This window comes from Vespula vulgaris, chromosome 8, assembly GCF_905475345.1.
Source record: "Vespula vulgaris chromosome 8, iyVesVulg1.1, whole genome shotgun sequence".
Taxonomy (NCBI): Eukaryota; Metazoa; Arthropoda; class Insecta; order Hymenoptera; family Vespidae; genus Vespula; species Vespula vulgaris.
Window position 1 is genome coordinate 7,001,382 of NC_066593.1, and position 20,548 is coordinate 7,021,929.

The following is a 20,548-nucleotide window of genomic DNA, read 5'->3' on the forward strand; positions in this document are numbered from 1 at the left end:
TGTAATAGCTTTTGCCTTTTCTGTCGGTCGACATGTGCAGTAAATACTGGACACTGATGTAGCGTAGTACACATATCTAACTTAACTTGCAGAAAATATACAACCAGGTTAAATGATCAATGTTAACTCTTAGTCGGTTCGTGGCGGATCTTATGTAAATAGATAATGGATCTCCAGCACTTGGTCGGGTTATTGGACTGTTACCGTTAGTTGCAATTGCCGAAGGGCAGTTCATTACCCGCCGGACTCTGCTTCGATGAGAGCTGTGTCGAACTCTAGCCATTCATGCCTTTGAAGTGGTAGTCGCCTCGAGGGCGTTCGCTATGGAACAATGAGAATTATCTCTTCTCCTACCTCTTCTTCTTTCTCTCCCTTTCTCCATCTCTCTCTCTCGTCTTCCCTCTCTTTTTCTTTCTCCCTCTCTCCCTCTCTCTGTCTCACTCTCTCCAATACGCCTTTCGTTTCTCGTTTCTCTCTAGGCACATATGTATGTAGTACATGCATGCAAGCGTAAGAGCGTGCGATATCGTTGCTTGGCGTTGCTGATTGGCTCGCTTCGGGCGAGGTATTAATCATCCTGAAATTGGTATGTGAAAGCTATCTTAACGAACTGACGGATGAGAAAGGTTTAAACTACATTTCCATATCGTTTGTCTTTTACATTGAGTGTCACGAGTAACGACGTTTCCATAATCGATATTTTCTTCCTTTCGTTTTTTTTTTTAGTTGATAATACTACGTGTTTTCCTTCGTGAAAACCTCATATTTTCTATTCTTTGAAATTTGAAGTTTCATTTGAAGAAACTAGTTGTTTTATTTGATAATCAAAGCGAATTCTCAATAAGACGAGAAATAATAGCTTGTTAGTTATCATACGAGTAATTGTACATTAGTTTGAAATAGTCTCAAATCATTTCGTGGCTACGATATCTTGGCTAATGATTCTCTATCAAGATGATTGTAGACTATGTTATAATTGCTTACATCGCGCGTATAGAGAGTATTACAGTTACGCGTGGTATACGCATTATTACTAGAATATCGATTATCAGATAGTCGTGCGTCTATATCTCTTCCTCCATTAATTACTGATAATAATTCCATATATCGATACTATGCATTAATTAGTATATGTATAAATATATATATATATATATATATATATATATATATATCAATCATTACAACAAAAGTTATCTTTCGGATGCTTGCGTTTGCTATAATTATATATAGTTATGTTATAGGTATATAATTTCGTAGATATTCATTGATGAACAATATCATGACTAAATGTATATGAACATGTTATTTTACCACTCTATATATACATACGTGTATAATATCAAATGAAAGTACACGGAAGAAATTTTTATCGTATCTTATATTTTTAAGAAACTTATTCAACACTATACATAGAATTATAAAACTCGCTCGCGTTCTGATTTTTCTACGAGTTCGCGGAAAGATAAACAGCGTGTTAATTAAACGTAATGGAAGGCACACGTAGCTAAAGTTCCTTGACACGATTTACACATTCAGAAATGAGAGAAGGGAAAGACCTCGCACGTCTAGTTTTTTTTTACGTCTTCTTTCGTCATCTTTCCCTTTTTTTCGTATCTTTCCTTAGCTACTTCTATTAGTGGCAAATTATAGAATCGCAGTTTGCTTAATTATCTCGGTCGTTATGTAAATAAAATACGTGCACCACGAGTAAAATTGAAGATGTGCTAATTATCGCGCAAAGATGTAAAGGAAACACAAGGAACACAAGGAACTCAAGCAAAGATGGAAGATGAGTAGTAAGAAGTGAGTCCCTTAATTGCAGTGGTTCCCTACTCGACGAAAGTGTACTCTCTCGTTTTTCTTTTCACATAACGGTTTATCTGTATGCCGCGTTTTCCAAGGAGAAATAGCTTCTTTTTTAAAGCGACGTCATCGAAAGCCCTCTCTAATTAATGCTTTTAACAGATTGGTTTCAAGATGGAGACGGATAGGCACCCATGGATAGAAAAAGGAAAGTAAACAGAAACTTGGATGGCTTTGCCATCTTCCGAGAATATTTCCTTTTTAGATATGTTCTTTGTGTGCTTTTATTCTCTGCTCTAAACAGTGGATCGTTGCAGAGTAAACTTACTAACGAACTGAACCGAATTGATCGAAAACAAAGGAAGGGTTCGGAACGCTTAAAATCTTCGACCTATAGATAATCGTGAGCCAAGCTATTTTCTAAAAGTCCGATAATACGCGCGTTTGATTGTATCTCTTGTTCTTTAGAAGACGAAGGATAAGGTAGGCGTATTCGTTTATTATCACGATCCGCATCTCTTTTCAATGGGCTTTTTATATAGCGTATCCGTCTGGATAGTTTAAGAGTTTCGAAAGAGTAAAGGGGAAAGAGCAAAAAAGGAAGTACAGAAAAGGAGATAGATAGTACGAAGGAGAAAGAAAATAGAAGATAGAAGATAGATAGAAGAAGAAGAAGAAGGACAAGGGAAAAGGAGTGTGCGAAGATTCGAACGAAAGAGACTTTCAAAGAATTTCCAATTCTCAGCTTTTCAACGTCGTCGTCTTCGACGCTTTCGTCGATGTGAGAGAGGTTATCGTAATGAACGGTATTCAGTTTAGTCTGAGGTAAGTTAGGAGCAAGTCTAGTCAGTCAGTCAGTCAGCCAACCAACCAACCAACCAACCAACCAACCAACCAACCAACCAGCCAACCAACCAACCAACCAACCAACCAGCTAGCGAACCAGGGAACGTCGGTGTAGGCATCCAGACACTGATTGTGAGATAGAAGTAAAATGGAACGGTAGCAGAATTGAAAGGCGGAATTTACCCTCTTTCCGTGCTTCCAATCTTCGCGGTCATCCTCTCTCTTTCTCGTCCATTACACAACCCGTTCGTTCTTCGTTCGTTTATATCGATCGAGTAGACGAAAAATTCGTAGGAAGATCCAATGGATACATGAGGTATTTACGTTGCCTTTTATAGACGGATTCTCATTCGCAAGAGAACTGTACTCACCTAAATGCACCTCGTACTAACTAACCAACCAACCATCGTTCTCTCTCTCTTTCTCTTTCCCTTTCTATTTCCATCTTTTTTCTCTCTTTTTCTTTATCTATCGTACCGTTTTCATCCATCCTTTTTTTTTCATCGGATGCTTCGAACGTGAACGATTCGAAGCAAATCTCATTCTTTTTTTTATTATTAATATTATTGTTTTTTCTTTTTTATAAAAAAACTGATCGATCTCGGAAAAAATACTCGTTCGTTCACCATACAAAATATTTCGATTATTTGTAGAGGATAGGTGAGTGTTTGGGGGAAGGGAATGCTCGGGCCTTTGTTTCTCTAACGAAGTTATAAAAGTAATTCCGCTCCGATAGATGAAAGTCATGGAATTCCATTAATTAAGACGATAAAGAATCGTTCAACCGAAAAGCAATAAGCGTTCAATCTGTCAGAAAGATCAACGTACCATATATCTATATACGTATATGTTTTGATGTAAAATTAAAGAACGTTGAATTGAAAATCGATGTTCGTTAAGCTAGGAACAAGTCGAGAAAAAAAATCAAAATTCGAAGCTTCGTATTTAAATATGACAACTCTTGGTTGCAATACCTCTATAAGAGGATCAAAAGTAAATAGATATTAAATATCATCGAGAAAGATCGTACATTTGGATGGCCATGTTCAACAGGTGCATTTTCGAAAATAAATTTCGTTACCTGTTTCGACCATTTTCTCGATGTCTCGAACAACGTGCGTGGAAGAGACAAGTCAATCGGGACGCGAGTCCTTGTACTTCCTATCTTGTACGAGATAGGCTGCGGTTTCGAGGCTTGGATGTGCAACGAAAGCCCGAGAATACACAATTTGATAATGGGTTAACTGTGTAACGTTCGCCCGTTTACCGTGGAACGTAGGAACTAGTTCGAATCGGTGATAACACTGTGCTCGCATAATCAATCACGCTGTTCTCCCGTCTTTCTCTCTCTCCCTGTCTCCCTTTCTCTCCTTCTCTCTTTCTCTTGCATTCAATTGAACTACGATGTAACACCAAGAACGGAACAGTGTCGGTAGTAGCAGGAGCAACAATAACAGCGATAATCATACGCGTTTAGAAGTAGCTATACCGACTGATCGGAAGAGGTAAGAGGTACTTGTTCATTCTCTAGTTGGCAGTGGGCTGCTAGTGGAGGTACATGTAATGGTAGAGGTCATCAGTACTGGTGTTTCGTCCGTTGGCACTTGACGCGTTTGATGCGCTTATGCCTGGCTCATTGGTGGCTTTCCTATGTCCTACGACAGAATTAGGCCGTGTTTCTCACTCTCCTTGCCAATTACATCAACGAGACGCATTTGATTCCAGGATTATTCGCGTTCATTGCCTCATTTGTGCGTGGAAATACATGAGTTACGAAAGCGATATGCCAGTATCTACGTGTCATTCTTTTAAAAGTGTAATAAGATCAATTGGAACATTGTTTGCAGCGTGGCTAAGAGTCACTTTTCATTTATTTAGCTTTGCCCACTTACGTTCGAGGACTCTTCAAGTCGTTGTCTTTTTTTTTTGAGTACTTTCGAATAATTTCTATAGTTGTTTTCATAATAGATACAGTTGTAATCTGTGAGGATATATGTTAAGAGTTAATGAATTATATTATTCACCAGTTGAATTATAAAGAAATAATTAGGCAAATATTTCGATACAAAATAAGAAACAATAGTCGTTGGAATTCATACATGATCGAGTCTCAGTAAAGAGTTTTAGAATGAAAATTATACTTTATTATACAATTGAGAAAATTGTATTATATAGTTGTAAGCTAAACACATGTCGCTGTATCTTTCTTTTTCTTTTAATTTTAGTCTTTGTTCCTTTTCACTTTTCGCAAACTCACGACAAGTTAATAAATCTGTGCACACCTGACGAGAAATACACGTCCTTTCCGGGCCTCTGTTGGATTCTCTGAGGACGAGAAGGTTTTTATTCCGTGTGACACTTTGTTTCAACGTCTCGCATTTTATACTCCTTCGCATGGTTGCACGCAAAGTCGAGTCGTTGCAAAAATCTCTGCAACGGACGTGCGAACATCTTTTAGCCCCCTTTTTATTTTGCAAATTTAGCAAGTAGAAATTTCTTCGTTTAGAAAGTAGAGCCAATCTTATATATATATATATATGTCATGTTTTATAACATAACATTAATAAACATTGTATATTTTATATAGTACTTTTCTAATGAGAGAAAAAAATATTTAAGATATTTTTAATTTCATATTCATCTAACCAACTAACTTATATGTAACGCAATCACTAACACATTCAGTAATTAGTTTTGGGATTGTTTTTACCTGTGTATAATATAATATACCAATGGATGGCACAAAAGTGTTTTTATATATAAAATTATTAAAACTATTTTTTAACCTTATAAGGCGTGTGCTTTTAAAACAGAATTTTACATACACGCAAATATTTATTCTTTAAAATGCATATATGTATTAGTTCTCCTTGTATTCTGAACGATCTTTAAACATTTTTTTCTTTACTTTTGAGAGCTTTACCATGAATATTCCTGGTTGTGGTCTTAATTGCACGCAGTAGGACTTCTCTTTATGCGATTGGTATGTCTACCGAAATGACCCTAAAGGGCGATGCCAAGTCCATTGTCCTAAGCCGTGCAGTGCGGTTCATCTAACGCGTTACTGCAGAGAGACCTCGTTCGGTGCGGCAGCTTGATTTTAACAGGTCCAGGAAGTCATATGGTCCATTATCGTTTCGAGCACTATATCCAAGTGAAATTTTGTCGGCTGTCCCATTGGACTTCCATGGAGCACTTCGGTGAATACCATACAATACCTACAATCTGTTTCTTCCGTTTAGCACTATAATTGCGTCGTTATTACGAGTACCATGAATCATCATGAATAGAAACACGAATGTACGTATGTACATTTATCTCTTCGTACGATTTTGAAATAATCATTGTTCATGGACGTTTGATAGTCGATGTCTCAATTGAATTTATTTTTGTTCAACCGAATTGACTCGAGTATGTTTTATAATGTTTTATCGTTATTAAATCAAACAGTTGAAAATGAAAATTCTTTTTTACTTGTTTGCGAATAATGTATTTCTTAGTTTGAAAAGATACATTAAATCAACCGTCTTCAAAATATTGTAACTGTATCGTAAGCCTATTTTGAGATAAAATGAAAACTATTCAATGTTCTCATTCGCATGTTGGTTGTGGTTGTTAAAGTAGAGACGTTCAAGTCTTTTTCATCTTTATCATCCGTTTCTTGATACATTCTAGCCTAGGGATATCTAATAGAATGCAAAGGTAGATAGAAAAGCGGAAAACGATTTATCTCTTGGGTTTTGTTCCGAGATAACTTTAGGTTGTTGGTATGCTGGTACGAATAATGCGTCTGGGAAAGGCATCCTATAAACTTATTATTGATATCTAAGCGGTAGATGAGTTTTTATTTCAGTGTTTCTATGTAACTTAAATCGGTTGCTTACATACTGTGTTTATACTTACATCCTAACGATATAACACGTTGTTCCCGTGAGTGCATTAAGCAATTGAACAAAGTTTGAGACTCGTAATGCTTTTTGTATCTTCCCTTCCAACCGACAAGAAACTTGTTGCCGAGTAATTAGGACCATAAAATGATTTGGAAGGTGCGATTAAGAAGTTTCTTTGTTTAACTTTTGTCGTCTAATACATAAAAACTCAGCCTTAAAACTTAAAATTATAAGAATGATTATAATGAAACATATAGAAATCGAAATGTAGACATTTAAAATCTTTAGATACAATCGTATTCGATATTTTTGATTGTAGTTGCGATGTCAACCATGGAACCTCAGTTTAACCAGCGTGATCGTTTTGGCACTGTCCAATATGCTGCTGACCTTCTTACTACTACAATCGGAAACTTGCACGCAGAATTCGATAGGTCGAGAACTCGAGATAAATGCCGCCACGGACTGGAATCTCGGTACCCTTCTCAAGGAGCAACAGGAAGAGTGTGCGACGCGGGATTATCGACATACGACAGTTGACAGGCTAAACCTCGACGTGAGACTAGGCAGATGGGATGCCCGTAGGCTTTTCAAAACGTTCGATTCGATCTTCGTCGGGTCTAGATTTTCTGAGCTTTCGCAGACGTATCGAGTTTGTCTTGCCACGCAGAGTTCCATCGAGAAGTTGTACTCGATTGTTGAAGTGGCTCATCAATGGACCGGTTCAATGTCTGTTGCTTTGTACGCCGCGGGCGACGAGGAGTTCGAAGTTCTACAAAAATATTTGCTTTATCTTAAAAAGTGTTACGAACCTGTACGCGAAAGGATATCCTTTTCCTTGGCCGTGCCAAGGGTCAAACCACTCAAGAAGCAACCCCGTACCTTTGCCCTGCCCGACATCGTTGATTGTGCCAAACCGGAAGCTACCCTTAACGAACTCATGTCTGGTATTTCCGTCGAGCAAACGAACTGGAGAACGCGAAACGTTTATCCTCAGAATCACTTACGGAATCTAGCTAGGAAAAATTGCCAATCCGATTACGTTTTCTTAACGGACGTCGACATCGTACCAAGCCTCAATCTCACTAGTGCTTTAGACGACTTCCTTAGGAATGAGAACTGTGACAAGTGCGCCTACGTCATACCCACGTACGAGCTGGACTCGCGCGTCAGATTTCCATCGAATAAATCAGACTTGGTCAGACTGGCGAGAAAAGGTCTCGCTAGACCCTTTCATCAAAAGGTTTTCATCCACAATCAATTTGCCACGAACTTTACGAGGCAAGTATTTTGTATTTTATTAAGATCGTTAAAGAGTCACTTCATAATTATTCTTTATTTATGGTCTTTTTAATGGATCACATTCATTAATTTCGAAATCGTATTGTAATTGAAGGTATTTTATTAATCGAAATGATAGATTCGTATCTCTTTCGATTATCCGATTATTTCCGTAAAATTTATTCGTAATTGAAAATCGATTGTAAGGATACAACTAATTGGTGGCTTATTCTATCCCCGCCCTTGTATTTATTTATATCCAACGAAAGGTCTCTCGATCTCATTTGATTGTAAGACGTCGACGAGTGAGATACATCATTGTAAACACAAGTCGGTTGATTTTAGTATGAGAACAGGACGGCGGATAACAGAGTTTACTATTGATTCATTATTATCTTGATTATCATAATTTTATGTAATATTATATTTTGGGAACGGTATGTTCAAAATAATTTTATTTTTCATTGTATTGAAAGAGGTGAAGTTTTTCAATAAAAAATATAAGCACGATGAATGTCGGTTATTTAAACATTTATTATTTTTGCCAACAACTGCGCGTTGTGCATGCAGTAAACTCTCGGGGAAAAAAAAATTGGAAAAAATTACAGTATATTCTCGAACTTTTCTCTCCCAGCACACGCTTTATAAATATATGAGCACTGTATAAACAAAAACGTAGTGATCGATTGAATGTAGCACGTAACATACCTCTGGCGGAATATACCTAGTTATATGTACAGACATTATAGGTATTTTTTGCATATTCGAATGTTAATATTTCAAAAAATTTTTGTATCTATATTTATTCGAGACTAAAGGTTATAAAATATTTGGTATTCAATGACAATAGAAACTTTACCACAAAAAGGGTCGATTTCGGTTGAAATGATCCATATGTGAAATCTTTCATTTTATTTATACGATCCTGCTGGCGAGATCAGTGTTATCAAAATAATAAACAAAACGTTGTTACAAAATTTATATTAAACCACTTCATTTTATTTGGTCGTTCTCGCAGATGGGTGTTCGACGTATCACCAACTCACAAGAATTACGAGAACATAAGAAACGGCAAGATTTACGTGAGTCACGAAGTGACAAATTTCGAATTCCTTTACGAACCGTTCTACGTGGCAAAGGATACTGCGCCAGCTCACGACGAAAGATTCATGGGATATGGATATACGAGAAATACTCAGGTATTCTACTTTGTCTCAAATGGATATACATTTCTACTTTCTTTTAAGAAAAAATTGATCGAATAAGTAGATGCACGATTCTCTTCCACTATGTACAATGAAAAGCGAATAACAACATTTGGAGAAGGGATATTCCTTTCATTTCTTTTTTATTTTCTTTCCCCAGCTCTGTTATTATATAGCTTTGTTCTTATCCTATAACAAGCTCCATGATTGCGTGACTGTAATGTTAGTATTGCATTGAAAATACGATTTTAACATGCGATCACATTTATGAACAAAGACAAATATACTATATTTACCAAGTAACCATGGTTCACAATTTATTTTTATTATTTTTTAACGATTCTTAATAATCGTGGACATTGATACGATGGAATTGTACATAAGACAGATACATAGAATGGTTACACAAAACATGTGATAAAGGAAATTAGAAAAAACAACTATTTCAACATAGGCTATTATCGTTTATTACGGGGAATATATTTTAATTCGAAGGAACTTAATTGAAATACTGAAATCCTTATTGGTTTTATCTTTTTTCAGTTTATCGGATTTACTTAGAGTCGATAGAGATAGCAATTGAACGTACGATAAAGTTGGTACACGTGAATTGTATTACGAGAAAACTCGCGCACTCACGTTCCTATGTACGATTACGAGCTGCTTTAGAGCTGGCGAGAGCAGGGGTGAGCTGTGAAATCGGCAATGGAACGAGGGTGGAGACAAACGCGCACACGATGGTAGTTTGGGGGATGCAGCAAACTCGAACGAGCGAACCTCTCGCGCACTAGGGACATTAATTGAATTACGTATTATCATTCCCGTCGTTATCGGACGATGGAGGCTCATTTTGCAGAACAAGCATTATTCAATTTAAACTTGATACATCTCTCGTCGTACAGTCGAACGTACGCATTCGAGAGGAAAGCACGTTACCCTGTCGTTTTGGCATACGCGTGCTGTTGTAAATTGGCATTCACGAATGTATTGCCGTGCTTAATCCACAGATTAGCTTTATTTCTGTGTCCGTAACATCGTATTGGAATGTGTAAGTGTATGCACATACGAAGCGACGGGAATGGTTTTATGATAATAACGTGTCACTCGTGAAATTTTTTTCAAAAAAAAAAAAAGAAAGAAGAAGGAAAGGAAATATTGAGATAATGCATTGGAATATTTAAATAAGATGCATAAATTGTTCGATGAAAATTAGGAATAATAATGAATGATATTGCTTGATTAACGAACTTAATACCTAGGAAATTTTTTTATTATTTTTCGAGGACGAGTACATTTTTTATTACAATCTGAATTATTTACGAACGAATCAGCCGTTTTGCATTTTGAGATATTACTTAAATATTCGGGATATTCTCCAACTTTCAACATCTGCGAGGTATTTCATTTGGATCGGAGGTGGAAGCTTAAAGCCTGGTGCGATTTGTAACCACTCCTGAATCCTCCTATTCGGTGAGAAAATATAGATAGAGGAGAGTATCCATCCCGGGAAATTCTTTCCTCATCCATGTTGCGCACAGTACAAGCACGAGAGGAATCTGCTCTTATTAGCGAAGTAACGCCGAGCATTGCATTCGATGCACGTATACGCGTGCAACCATCGTTCGCGTTCTCTTATCGTTTTCCATTGTTTCTCTGCTTGCACGAAAAAGGAAAAGAGAGAAGAATCTCGTGACTAAATCGATCACATATATTGTATTGTTTTTTTTTTTATGAACTAATATCACAAGCTTTCACATAAAGGAATTATATAATTCAAAATAAATTAATCAATATTTTAAATTGCTAAAGAGGAAAAGAGAGAGAGAGAGAGAGAGAGAGAGAGAGAGAGAGAGAAGTATGTGACCTGAATTTTATAGAATTCTACTTTACAAAAATCTAATTTTCACAATCGATTGTATTACGAATATAATAAATATGAAAATGACGTTCTACAGATTGAAAAGCTTACTCTATTTGTACATTATTATTGCGAGAAAGAGAGAGAAAGACAAAGAGACAGAAAGAGAGAGAGAGAGAAAGAGAGAGAGAGAACTACGTTGGAAGAACAAATTTTGTCACAACCTAGAGATAACAAAATTTCGTCGTGCAACGAAAATCCTTGTGCGAGACTTTACAGTTTCGTATTTCGTGTAAAACGAAGTACCTTTTAACTCGTTGCTGCAATAAAACGAGCATAAATCTACACACGGCCATGCTCTACCCTCTTTCGTCGGTGTACCGATAAGTCTAGCGTAGAAGAGTAGAGTGTATGTACATACTTACATACAAAGAGTGTTTTCGTACACAGGGAAACGTGTGAGTTAGGAGACATTGTAACACTTCCAATCGGATAGTACCTTTCCTTTTCTACATACATTGGTATTCGTGTCTTTCCTTCGTGGTTCGTTCGCACAACATCTACTCCCTACGGAGAAATGAGAATTGGTATCGTTCGCGTTTCCAAAGTCTTTTATTTCCTTTTTCCTTTCCAAGTTTCTCGGTGTCTAGTTGAACGATTTATCTAGCGCAAATTTTTCGTACTATTTTTCAATTTCTTTCGAGTTCATAGATATTTTTATTTTTTCCTTATTTTCTATATTCTATTATTTGTAATATGTTCTCACGTTGAAATCATATAATCAGTTATACTTTATTCATCATTTTCTTAATTCGTATAAAACGTCGATGGTTTTATGCTTCCGTGAGATTGATTTTATTTATTATATCTGAATTTGAACATCTTCGAAGCTTATAACGTTTGTTGAACGAAATTAGAATTGTATTCGTTGATTTAAATATTCAATTTTGTCAGCGACTATAATTCGTAATTTATCAAAGAACGAGAAGGAATTTGAACAACGTCGAGTGTAGTATTGATTATTATTAATGTTTTAATCATTATAATTGTATCGAGAATTGTTATAAATAGAATTTTTGAGTGAATTAATTGGATTTACGCATTTGATGGTACCTGATTGGAGGATACCAAAAATAATAAACCGTGTAATCATGTAAAACGTATCTACATACATCGTATATCGTATACGATACAGAGAAATTGATTTAGAGTGATCGCCGATATACATTTTCTACGGAATTAAATTAAATGTCTGACGGAAGGAACGTAGATCAATGAACCGTGTGGATAACCAACGCGATTCGTTATCTTCCCTCGTTTCGTTCTAGCATGATTCGTCAATTAATCGGGGTGATACAGTAGCACGTAATAACGATTCATTCGATTTAAGGCCGGCGTCGTGTCCTACCGCAATACGGCAGCGTTACTACTACGAAATAGAGAGAGAGAGAGAGAGAGAGAGAGAGAGAGAGAGAGAGAGAGAGAGAGAGAGAGAGGGGGAGGGCGATAGAAATAGATAGATAGATACAAAGAGAGAGAGAGAGAGAGAAAGACCTTTTCGTGTATGCGAAGCAACTGAAATCGAATTGAACGTGATAGTGTGCTCGTTTTGAAGCTTCATCGCCGTCAGTCACTCCCGCTGATTGAGCGATTAACGCTGGCACGAATCGCAGATCGAAGAAGAACGGATTTTGGAAATGAATGATCGACGATGAATCCGATCACCATTGTTTCCTGCCAATTGCTACGTGACGTTTTTTTTTCTTTTTCTTTTCCTTCATTTTTCTTTTTCAGCGATATCACGTATAAATCTAAAAAAAAAAAATCTAATTTTTATTGGAAAAATTGTGTCCGCAGATATCGATAGGAAAGACAGGAGATAATAATTTTCATCTCCGACTTGTTTCCTCGTTCGTAATGAGATTCATCGACGAGTTCATCACGAGGACAAAGGATAATACTAAAAAAAGTATTTCGATCGGATTAGAAAGAATCGATAATACGAATATCATTAATTTTGCAGTTAATTCCTACGTAGAAAATTAATTGGCGAGACCGATGACGAGGATGAAAATAATCGGTTGGAATTTAAATACCTCGTACGCTAATACGAGTGCATTTTTTTCATAATAAGGATCGTTCGAATTAAACCATGATGATTTTTCCTCTTTTCCTCTTTTTCTTCTTTCAACATTCTATAAAGTTTTTTCTCTCAACGCTTTCGCATCGTGGACTTCTTCCGTTCTCGTCATTTTAGCGACACCCTCGAACGTTCGTTCCCTTGCACGTTCCTAAGCTACCCTTAATGCTCGGAATGTAAGATAAGTGGTAACGGCGTACGGCCGGAGACGCCTTATTCGCTTGGATTTACACCGACGTGCGATCGCATAAAACTCAATTATCAGATTTACCACGCTAGTTTATCCATCTCGCTGTCTCTCTCTCTCTTTCTCTCTTTGAGATTCATTACGACGTTACTGTCCTAAAAGAAAAAATTATTTTTCCTTATTTACTTAATTCGTAATGTACGCATCGCGTATGCAAGGTCACGTAGAGATAGGCCATTGGATTGAAATAATTCCAACGCATACATCCTTGGGAATTATATCATTATCTTTCTATTCTTATTCAAAGGATCAAATTTTATTCGTCGGTTTTAATTCTATCTTAATAATTCTATCTAACAATAAACAGTATTCTTGACACATGGCAAGTAAATGAAAGTTGATATTTCAGATCGTTTCAGTAGATATATATATTTTGGAATAAAAAGTTGTAGTTGAGTTAGATGGGTTAGGTCAATCGAGGTATTTCGATCGATCGAAAAAGAAGACGGATGCGTCATCAAGACTAGGAAGACCACGTCGAATCTTCTTTCGAGTCGAGAGCTTAGAACGGTCTTTCTTAAGGAGAGAGAAGAATGACAGTGCGGTTGAAAGATAGGACAACGTCGAGCAAAGTTTCGCGCTCGTGTGACGGATGAATCGCTTCTTCTTCTTCTTCTTCTTGTTTTTCCTCTTTTTCTTCTATCTTCTATGTTTTCTTGCCTCGATCGAATTTAATAATAGGACCGGCTGCGAATAGTAGGTGGAAGATAGAAGGAGAGGAAAATCGAAGGAAGGGAATAGCCAGCTGTGCTAGCCTGGCGTGCCATGGCCGTGATGGTCGGTGACCTTAATAGTGCCACTGCTAGCAGGGTTGATGTCGATCGTGCTGGTACTGCTGGTGGCGCTGTTGTTGCTGTTGCTAGCACTCTCTCTCCGATGCCGAAGCGTGAAATTAACCCGAACACATTTCCCTCAGGTACACGCGACGTAAACCACACTCTCCACATTGTCCAATTCCATTTACGTGCGCTTTGCAACTACGAAGGAACCTTTTGACCATATTTGTACTACACTGGCTGATATGTAGGTATATATTAATGTATTTCTGTTCTAAGTGTTTGCATTTCCTGCGAGACCTTATGCAAAGATGAGATGGTAGGTATCTACGCATGCTTCATCGATCGAATACATGTTTTATTTTTTTTTTAGCTTTTTTTCCTTTTTTTTTCTCTGTTTTTAGATTGTATAGTATATTTTAAGCTTTTAGCAGAAAACACGTAAGTACGATATAATATGAATATACATTATGATTTATGACTTTATTGAATTTTTATCATAAATTTGAATTTATGAAAGTAGTTTGGGTTAGAAGGACACTTTTATCGTACTTTGTTGTTGTTCGATTCTTCATGTTGAAGACCTATAGATTGGTATATATCTATATATCTGAAGTACGATCGTTATAACAGCATCTGTAGAAATTACGAAAATTTACATAAATGCAAGAGCCAGAGGATTGTTCAAGTAGACGGTGGTTGGATCGCGGACATGCAGCGTGAAGCCGACTCGAGAAGTTCTGTCGGTTATCTAATAGAATTCCGAATGTTCAAAGCTTCGTCGTTATATTATTATACCGAAGGAAGGTCGAGCGTGTTCGGAAACTTCGTGAAAGTCAACCAGACACATGCATATCGTGTATCTTTCTCGATAACCACTTAGGGAAGAATTGCCGAAATCGTATCGTTTAAGATATTTTATTTTATATTTCCTGTATACATTTTTACGAAGGATCATATTGGAAAATGTAGTTTAATATTTTATGCTAATAGTTTAAGATACTATGCTATTATATGTTTAACCTTTTTCTAATAATGAATTAACTCGTTATGAATCTTTTTACAACTATTACACTTTTAATTAGCAAAAAAAAAGAAAAATTTTCGTCTACTCTCATTTATTTTCTTGAAAAGAATCATTGATTTCTACACTTCAAAATTTTGGATAGCTTCGTTTCGGATATAGAAAAGTACGTTTGTAGATTCGAAATTTTAGTAGGTTTGTTTATGGAAATCGATTGATCGTCATTCGTGACCTATTAATAGCTCATAGTGTTGGTATAGAGATAGTTAACTTCCGTGGACCAATTAACGTAGGTAATCATATGTAATATTTACTTGAAAACATATGCAATCAAACCTATCGAAATGTTTGCATATTGTCATCGATTAGTGATTACCGTTGCTCTATTGACAAATTCAAAAGGACGATTATCTAGAAATCGTATATTCTTCTCGAGTTCGATAATATCGATAATACAAACAGAAGTTAAAACGATTTTATTTCGAATATACAGAGTATTTTAAATGTTTTCCTTGAACATTTATATAACCTAGCTTTTAATTAGAATAGAAGAGATAATAGTAGGTCAGAATTTTCAATATCAAACATTCAACGAACATATTCGAAAACTCGGATATGTATTTACTTACACATTGCGTTATAAAAATGAGCGCACACATCTCTGTCTAGTCAGAGCGATTTAATCGAGCGTCAAGACGAATATAGGAAGCAGGTACGCGTATGTAAATTGCTTAATCAACGCGCAGCAGTTGGAGTTGTTAGGTACAATTGTTTTGGCAGCGTTACCCTTCCCAACATTGGAAATTATACGTTGTGCATCGTCGTGTGTCTCTACGAGACAAGTAGAGCGTCTCTAGGCTGTCGCACGTGTGTCATCTTGTCGTTACGTATAATTATTCACGGTTACGCTTCGAAGATGGAGAACAGCGAGATTAGATCCCGTCCATCAATCCCGTCTGCTTTCGTATCTATGCTACGACGCGGAACCAGTAAACGAACGAAGAAGCATATTAACTCAGAATATTCCCACGTTCTCTCGCTAGCATTTGCGTTAATTAATTAAGAAGTCAAAATTACTTACCTTCGATATTATACTCGCATCCTCGACGATCATGGTCGACGAGAGCGTTCGAGGGTGTGACAGATAAACATATTTCACAGAATTTCCGTAATATCAGTTAGCTCTATCGCAATTCATTATGTTAATCATCTTTCGTCGCGTGTCCGTAGATATAATGTCTCTATTCAAGGTAATACGAGATTTGAAATCGAATAACGAAAGTAATTCTTGGAAAAATCTTGTAAACTTTTAATCTAATTAATTCATATTCGATGATTGTTAACTGCTAGATGAATAAATGTTATCTTTATTTTTTGTTCGATTGGAAATGAGATCGATTCGATTAGAAATTATCGGTGGATAATGATAGAAAGAAAATAAAAGAATTTAAAGAGATTTAATTCGAGTTAAGCAATTTAAATTTGATTCTTTTATATATTACAAGAAATTTGATACTACGTAACATAATCGTCTTACGGATTTATGGTATCATACACGGACGTTATTGTTACATACGGTTATCCAGGAAAACACGTTCAACGTGGAGAAGCAAAAGGTTGGATCCTCTCTGTCATGTCCGTCCAAGCTGTCTTGGTTGGTAAACCGAGGCCGAGATTACAACATTGTCTCTCTTCGTTTTTAATGACGCGCATCCTTCCATGAGAAACATACAGTTCCCGCATGTTTGTTTAATTTTGTCGTCTTTGGGACGTGTACGAAATTTAATACGTTCTGGGAAATAGAATACTTACGCGTTCTTATCATGTAGCTTGGACACGTAAGTAGATTGAGGAGAATAAGACGGAAAAATAAAATGAATAGGATTTAATCAATTCAATATTAAGTAAATTACTTTTAAGACAGATCGTAAAATTTATTTAGATGTTCTCGTTATTTATTATTGAATTATGAAACAGATCGAACAAACGAAAGATTCATTGACTCGAAGTACATACATATTTCGAAATTGAAAGTTGTGACGAAGGGATCGTAAAGGACTTGGATACTAGTTTGTTACGTCCCTTTTCCCTCTTCCTCTCGTTTTTCCTCGCTTCGTTCACCATGTATTTGGCGAGGACATGGATATTTTCGTGTTATCGTATCTTCACAGAGGAGAAACCAATTCTCCGACATTTTTCGTAGGAAACGTTTCTCATATTAGATCCGCCGTGCGACGATTTTATCCTCTTCACCGAGTTTCTTTCCTTTACTTACTTCGTACGATATGCATACGCGTGTATACATGATATATGCTTGTATTTTCTATGAAAACTATTTTTAAGAATCTAAGATATTAAAAACCAATTTATTTTCGAGGCGTCTCTTGAAATTATTAGTTTGGAAAGAATTTTTAACTTTCAACGAAATTACGATATTATTATCTTCTCTCTTTTTTTTTTTTATTAATAGGATATACAGAAGAAAAAAGAAAACGAAAAGATCGATGGATTAAAGATGAATTTTATCTCTCTGTTTCAGGTTTATGAGATGTTTGTGGCTGGCTATCAATTTAAAGTACTCTCGCCTGTATTTACTGTACATTGGGGCCTGCAGACGAGAAAAAGTAGACCTTCCTGGCGTGAACGACAAAACAACGCTAATAGAAAATATTTTGACATGTTTAAGACAGAAGTTTTTGCTCGTTATTTGCGAGATCCCTTAAATATGATGAAAGAAACAGAATGACGGAAACATCATCGGGAAATCCGTTAAATTCGTTACTATTTACCGTCCTTTTGAACGACGTAGTTTAATACAAACAAACTTGAGAATTCAGTTTTGTTGGCTTAAAAAAAACTCTTTCATATCTGTACTATTTACATTTATATGTTTACACATACACGCGGGCGCGCGTACACATAGACAATATTTTGAGAAATTCATTATTGCTTGACCTTCTTTTATTTATTGCGAACATCGTGAATCATTTCTCGACGTACCGTTGAGATGGAAACATCTTAAATAAAGTAGACCGTCGGAAGATTTCGAAGATTAAGAAGTATTACAAATTAGTCTTATTTTAAGCGTTTAAATATCATCGTTAAGAAATTATTTATCGCGAGTTTCAAGTTATAAAAGAGCGTTCAAGAAGCTTTATCGATCGCGAGAGATAGAACGAAAAGCAGTTTTGAATAGATCAATGAAACGTTAATAATTTCTATAATTAGAAGATGGTATTTAACGTATTTTCCAGTTCATCGATTCGTCCTTAAGTGGCCAATCGCCGTATCTTGGCTCTTGTTACTTCCACTCACGATTTTCCAACATCGTCAGAGACTGCCACGCGGGATCACGGAATAAATATCTTTCTTCTAAGTTTCGTAGCACGTACTCGTGCACAAGGAGGAGAATGAGTCGGGAGCTAAGTGAACGTACCTCGTTAGCTGTCTAGCTTCTAGAGGGTAGACGGCGTATAAATTCAGAAATCGATACGTTGAAAACGATCTCTCTCTTTCTCTCTCTCTCTGTCTCTTTCTCGCTCTTTCTCTTTGCTCTTTTTAAACATCGTCGAAAGAGCAACGGAAGATAAGTTTATAATTAAGGGTTGATAATTTACATCGTTCCGTGCACGATTCCGTCGTATAAACAAAATTTTAATGAATTTCGTAACATCGATAAGCGTGTGTTTCATTTATATGGCCACCTTGATAACTTAACTCTGTTAATCTTAAACAATTAAAGTTCTAAGTTTGACGATCTTATGTTGTTATATATGTATGTTTTATACATACATACATACATACATACATACATACATACATACATACATACATACATACATACATACATACATATATATATATATATATATATATATATATATATATGCCTATATACGAAGAATGTGCTAACGGATGAAAAAACGAAAGTTAATTTATAATATTTTAACGGCCTGAATTTTCGTGCCGAAGTGAAATTGAATTTTTTTCTTTTGGTGGAAGATAACAAATTAACGCCATTAAAATAATGATTAAACAATTATCTTTGCTTTCTAAAATAAAACGTAGAGCTGCCAATTGTACGACCGTTCTTTTTCGTTAAATCATCGTGAAATTCTTACGGTTGATGGAGACCTTTTGATATTACTATTAAAGAAATTTCTTTTCTTTTTATTATTTTCTTATTAGAATCACCATCGCCATTAGATAATTAATTGTTTCTCACGTTTCATTCTCGAATGATCGATGAATCCATCATTATTATCGGATCATGTACGTAAAGTCACAGCCTTGAAATGCAAGGCACTTTTAAAATGTAAAATTTAAATTTACGTACAAGAGATGTTATAAGAGGGTATACAGATAAACAAGAAAAATATAATAAAGAATTGTGACGTATACGAAGAGAGATTTATAATGATTTTAATAATTTTCTTTCTTTTCAGCTTCATCCAATTATACTATATAATTTAATTAATAATTTAATTAAAATTTAACAGCGATAACCTTATTATTTAATTGAATAAATTATAATATCAACAATGATATTTTCCTTTATAAGTAATAAATGGAACTGTTTAATAATATAATGGAATGTTGAAATTCCTGATCGAACCACTTTTATGGCTTATGTACATACGTCTTAGTTTAACAATGTATATTTACAAGTATCCTATCTCGTAATGGAAAGCTCAAGGAGGGTATGAGATTTGTCATCCTACTTTATCGTTGTTATCGTTTCTTGTCGATGTAACGCATCGACGAGATGGATTAAGCGTTACATTGATTGCGATGTGAAAGCACGTCTCCCTGCAAGAAAATTATGAAGAGGTTGATATTGGCAGAAGTAAAGTGTCATGTAAAGTATATATGTATCTATTAAAAAAGGACAAAATTTTTTTGTAAATTATATTTCGTATTTTATATAAATTATTTCCCTTTTATGAATAATTTACCCGCATTATGTAGAATATTTCGTTAATTTATTTTGATTTCAATGAACAATCGTAAGATATAAATCGTTTATCAAAAAACGTCCTTGTAGATTTTCCGTAAAAGGACAAGTTATAAACATTTGGTAATGTGTTTGTTTAGATTTGTTCTTCAAATACAAATCGATAAATTCTTCGAATGCTAGTGTCATTTTGGAAAGACGTCATTACATTTCGAACATTAGAAGAAAGACGCGTAGTCGCGTATACACGCGCGGAGCTTGTCGGTAGAAAGTACAGTGTACGAAGTTAGTTTGACGATAACTAGCAAAGTTATATGCGGCGGTTGTAAGCCTCCGGTCGAAACTTTGTAATCACCCTGTACATTGGTCGTGGAAGAAGCGTTTTTCGTCGTGGAAGAACGCAAAGTTCGTTCAAGCATGAAGTTCTTTAACTATCCTCGAGAAGTTTTTCAAAGACATTTAACAAGAAGCATTTAATATCGTTATTCGTTAACTGCCGTTTGTTGTAAAGGCTGTGAGTA

The 20,548-nt window shown here is 35.8% G+C and overlaps 1 protein-coding gene across 7 annotated transcripts in view; it reads left to right on the forward strand.

Moving 5' to 3' along the window:
* Positions 1-19,980, forward strand: part of LOC127065739 (beta-1,4-glucuronyltransferase 1) — a 33,671-nt gene extending 13,691 nt beyond the window's left edge. For 6 of the 7 annotated variants that reach the window (XR_007782175.1, XR_007782179.1, XR_007782177.1 and 3 more), the window contains one exon: positions 17,613-17,759. Coding sequence is in view for 1 of the 7 variants with exons in the window: in XM_050998528.1 (XP_050854485.1) it covers positions 6,862-7,823; positions 8,842-9,022; positions 17,613-17,819 (1,350 nt within the window). In the remaining 6 variants the exon portion in view is untranslated. Of the gene's footprint in view, positions 1-6,861; positions 7,824-8,841; positions 9,023-17,612 lie in introns of all 7 variants that reach the window. The other variant, XM_050998528.1, reaches the window with a different exon arrangement.
* Positions 19,981-20,548: the final 568 nt, after the last annotated feature.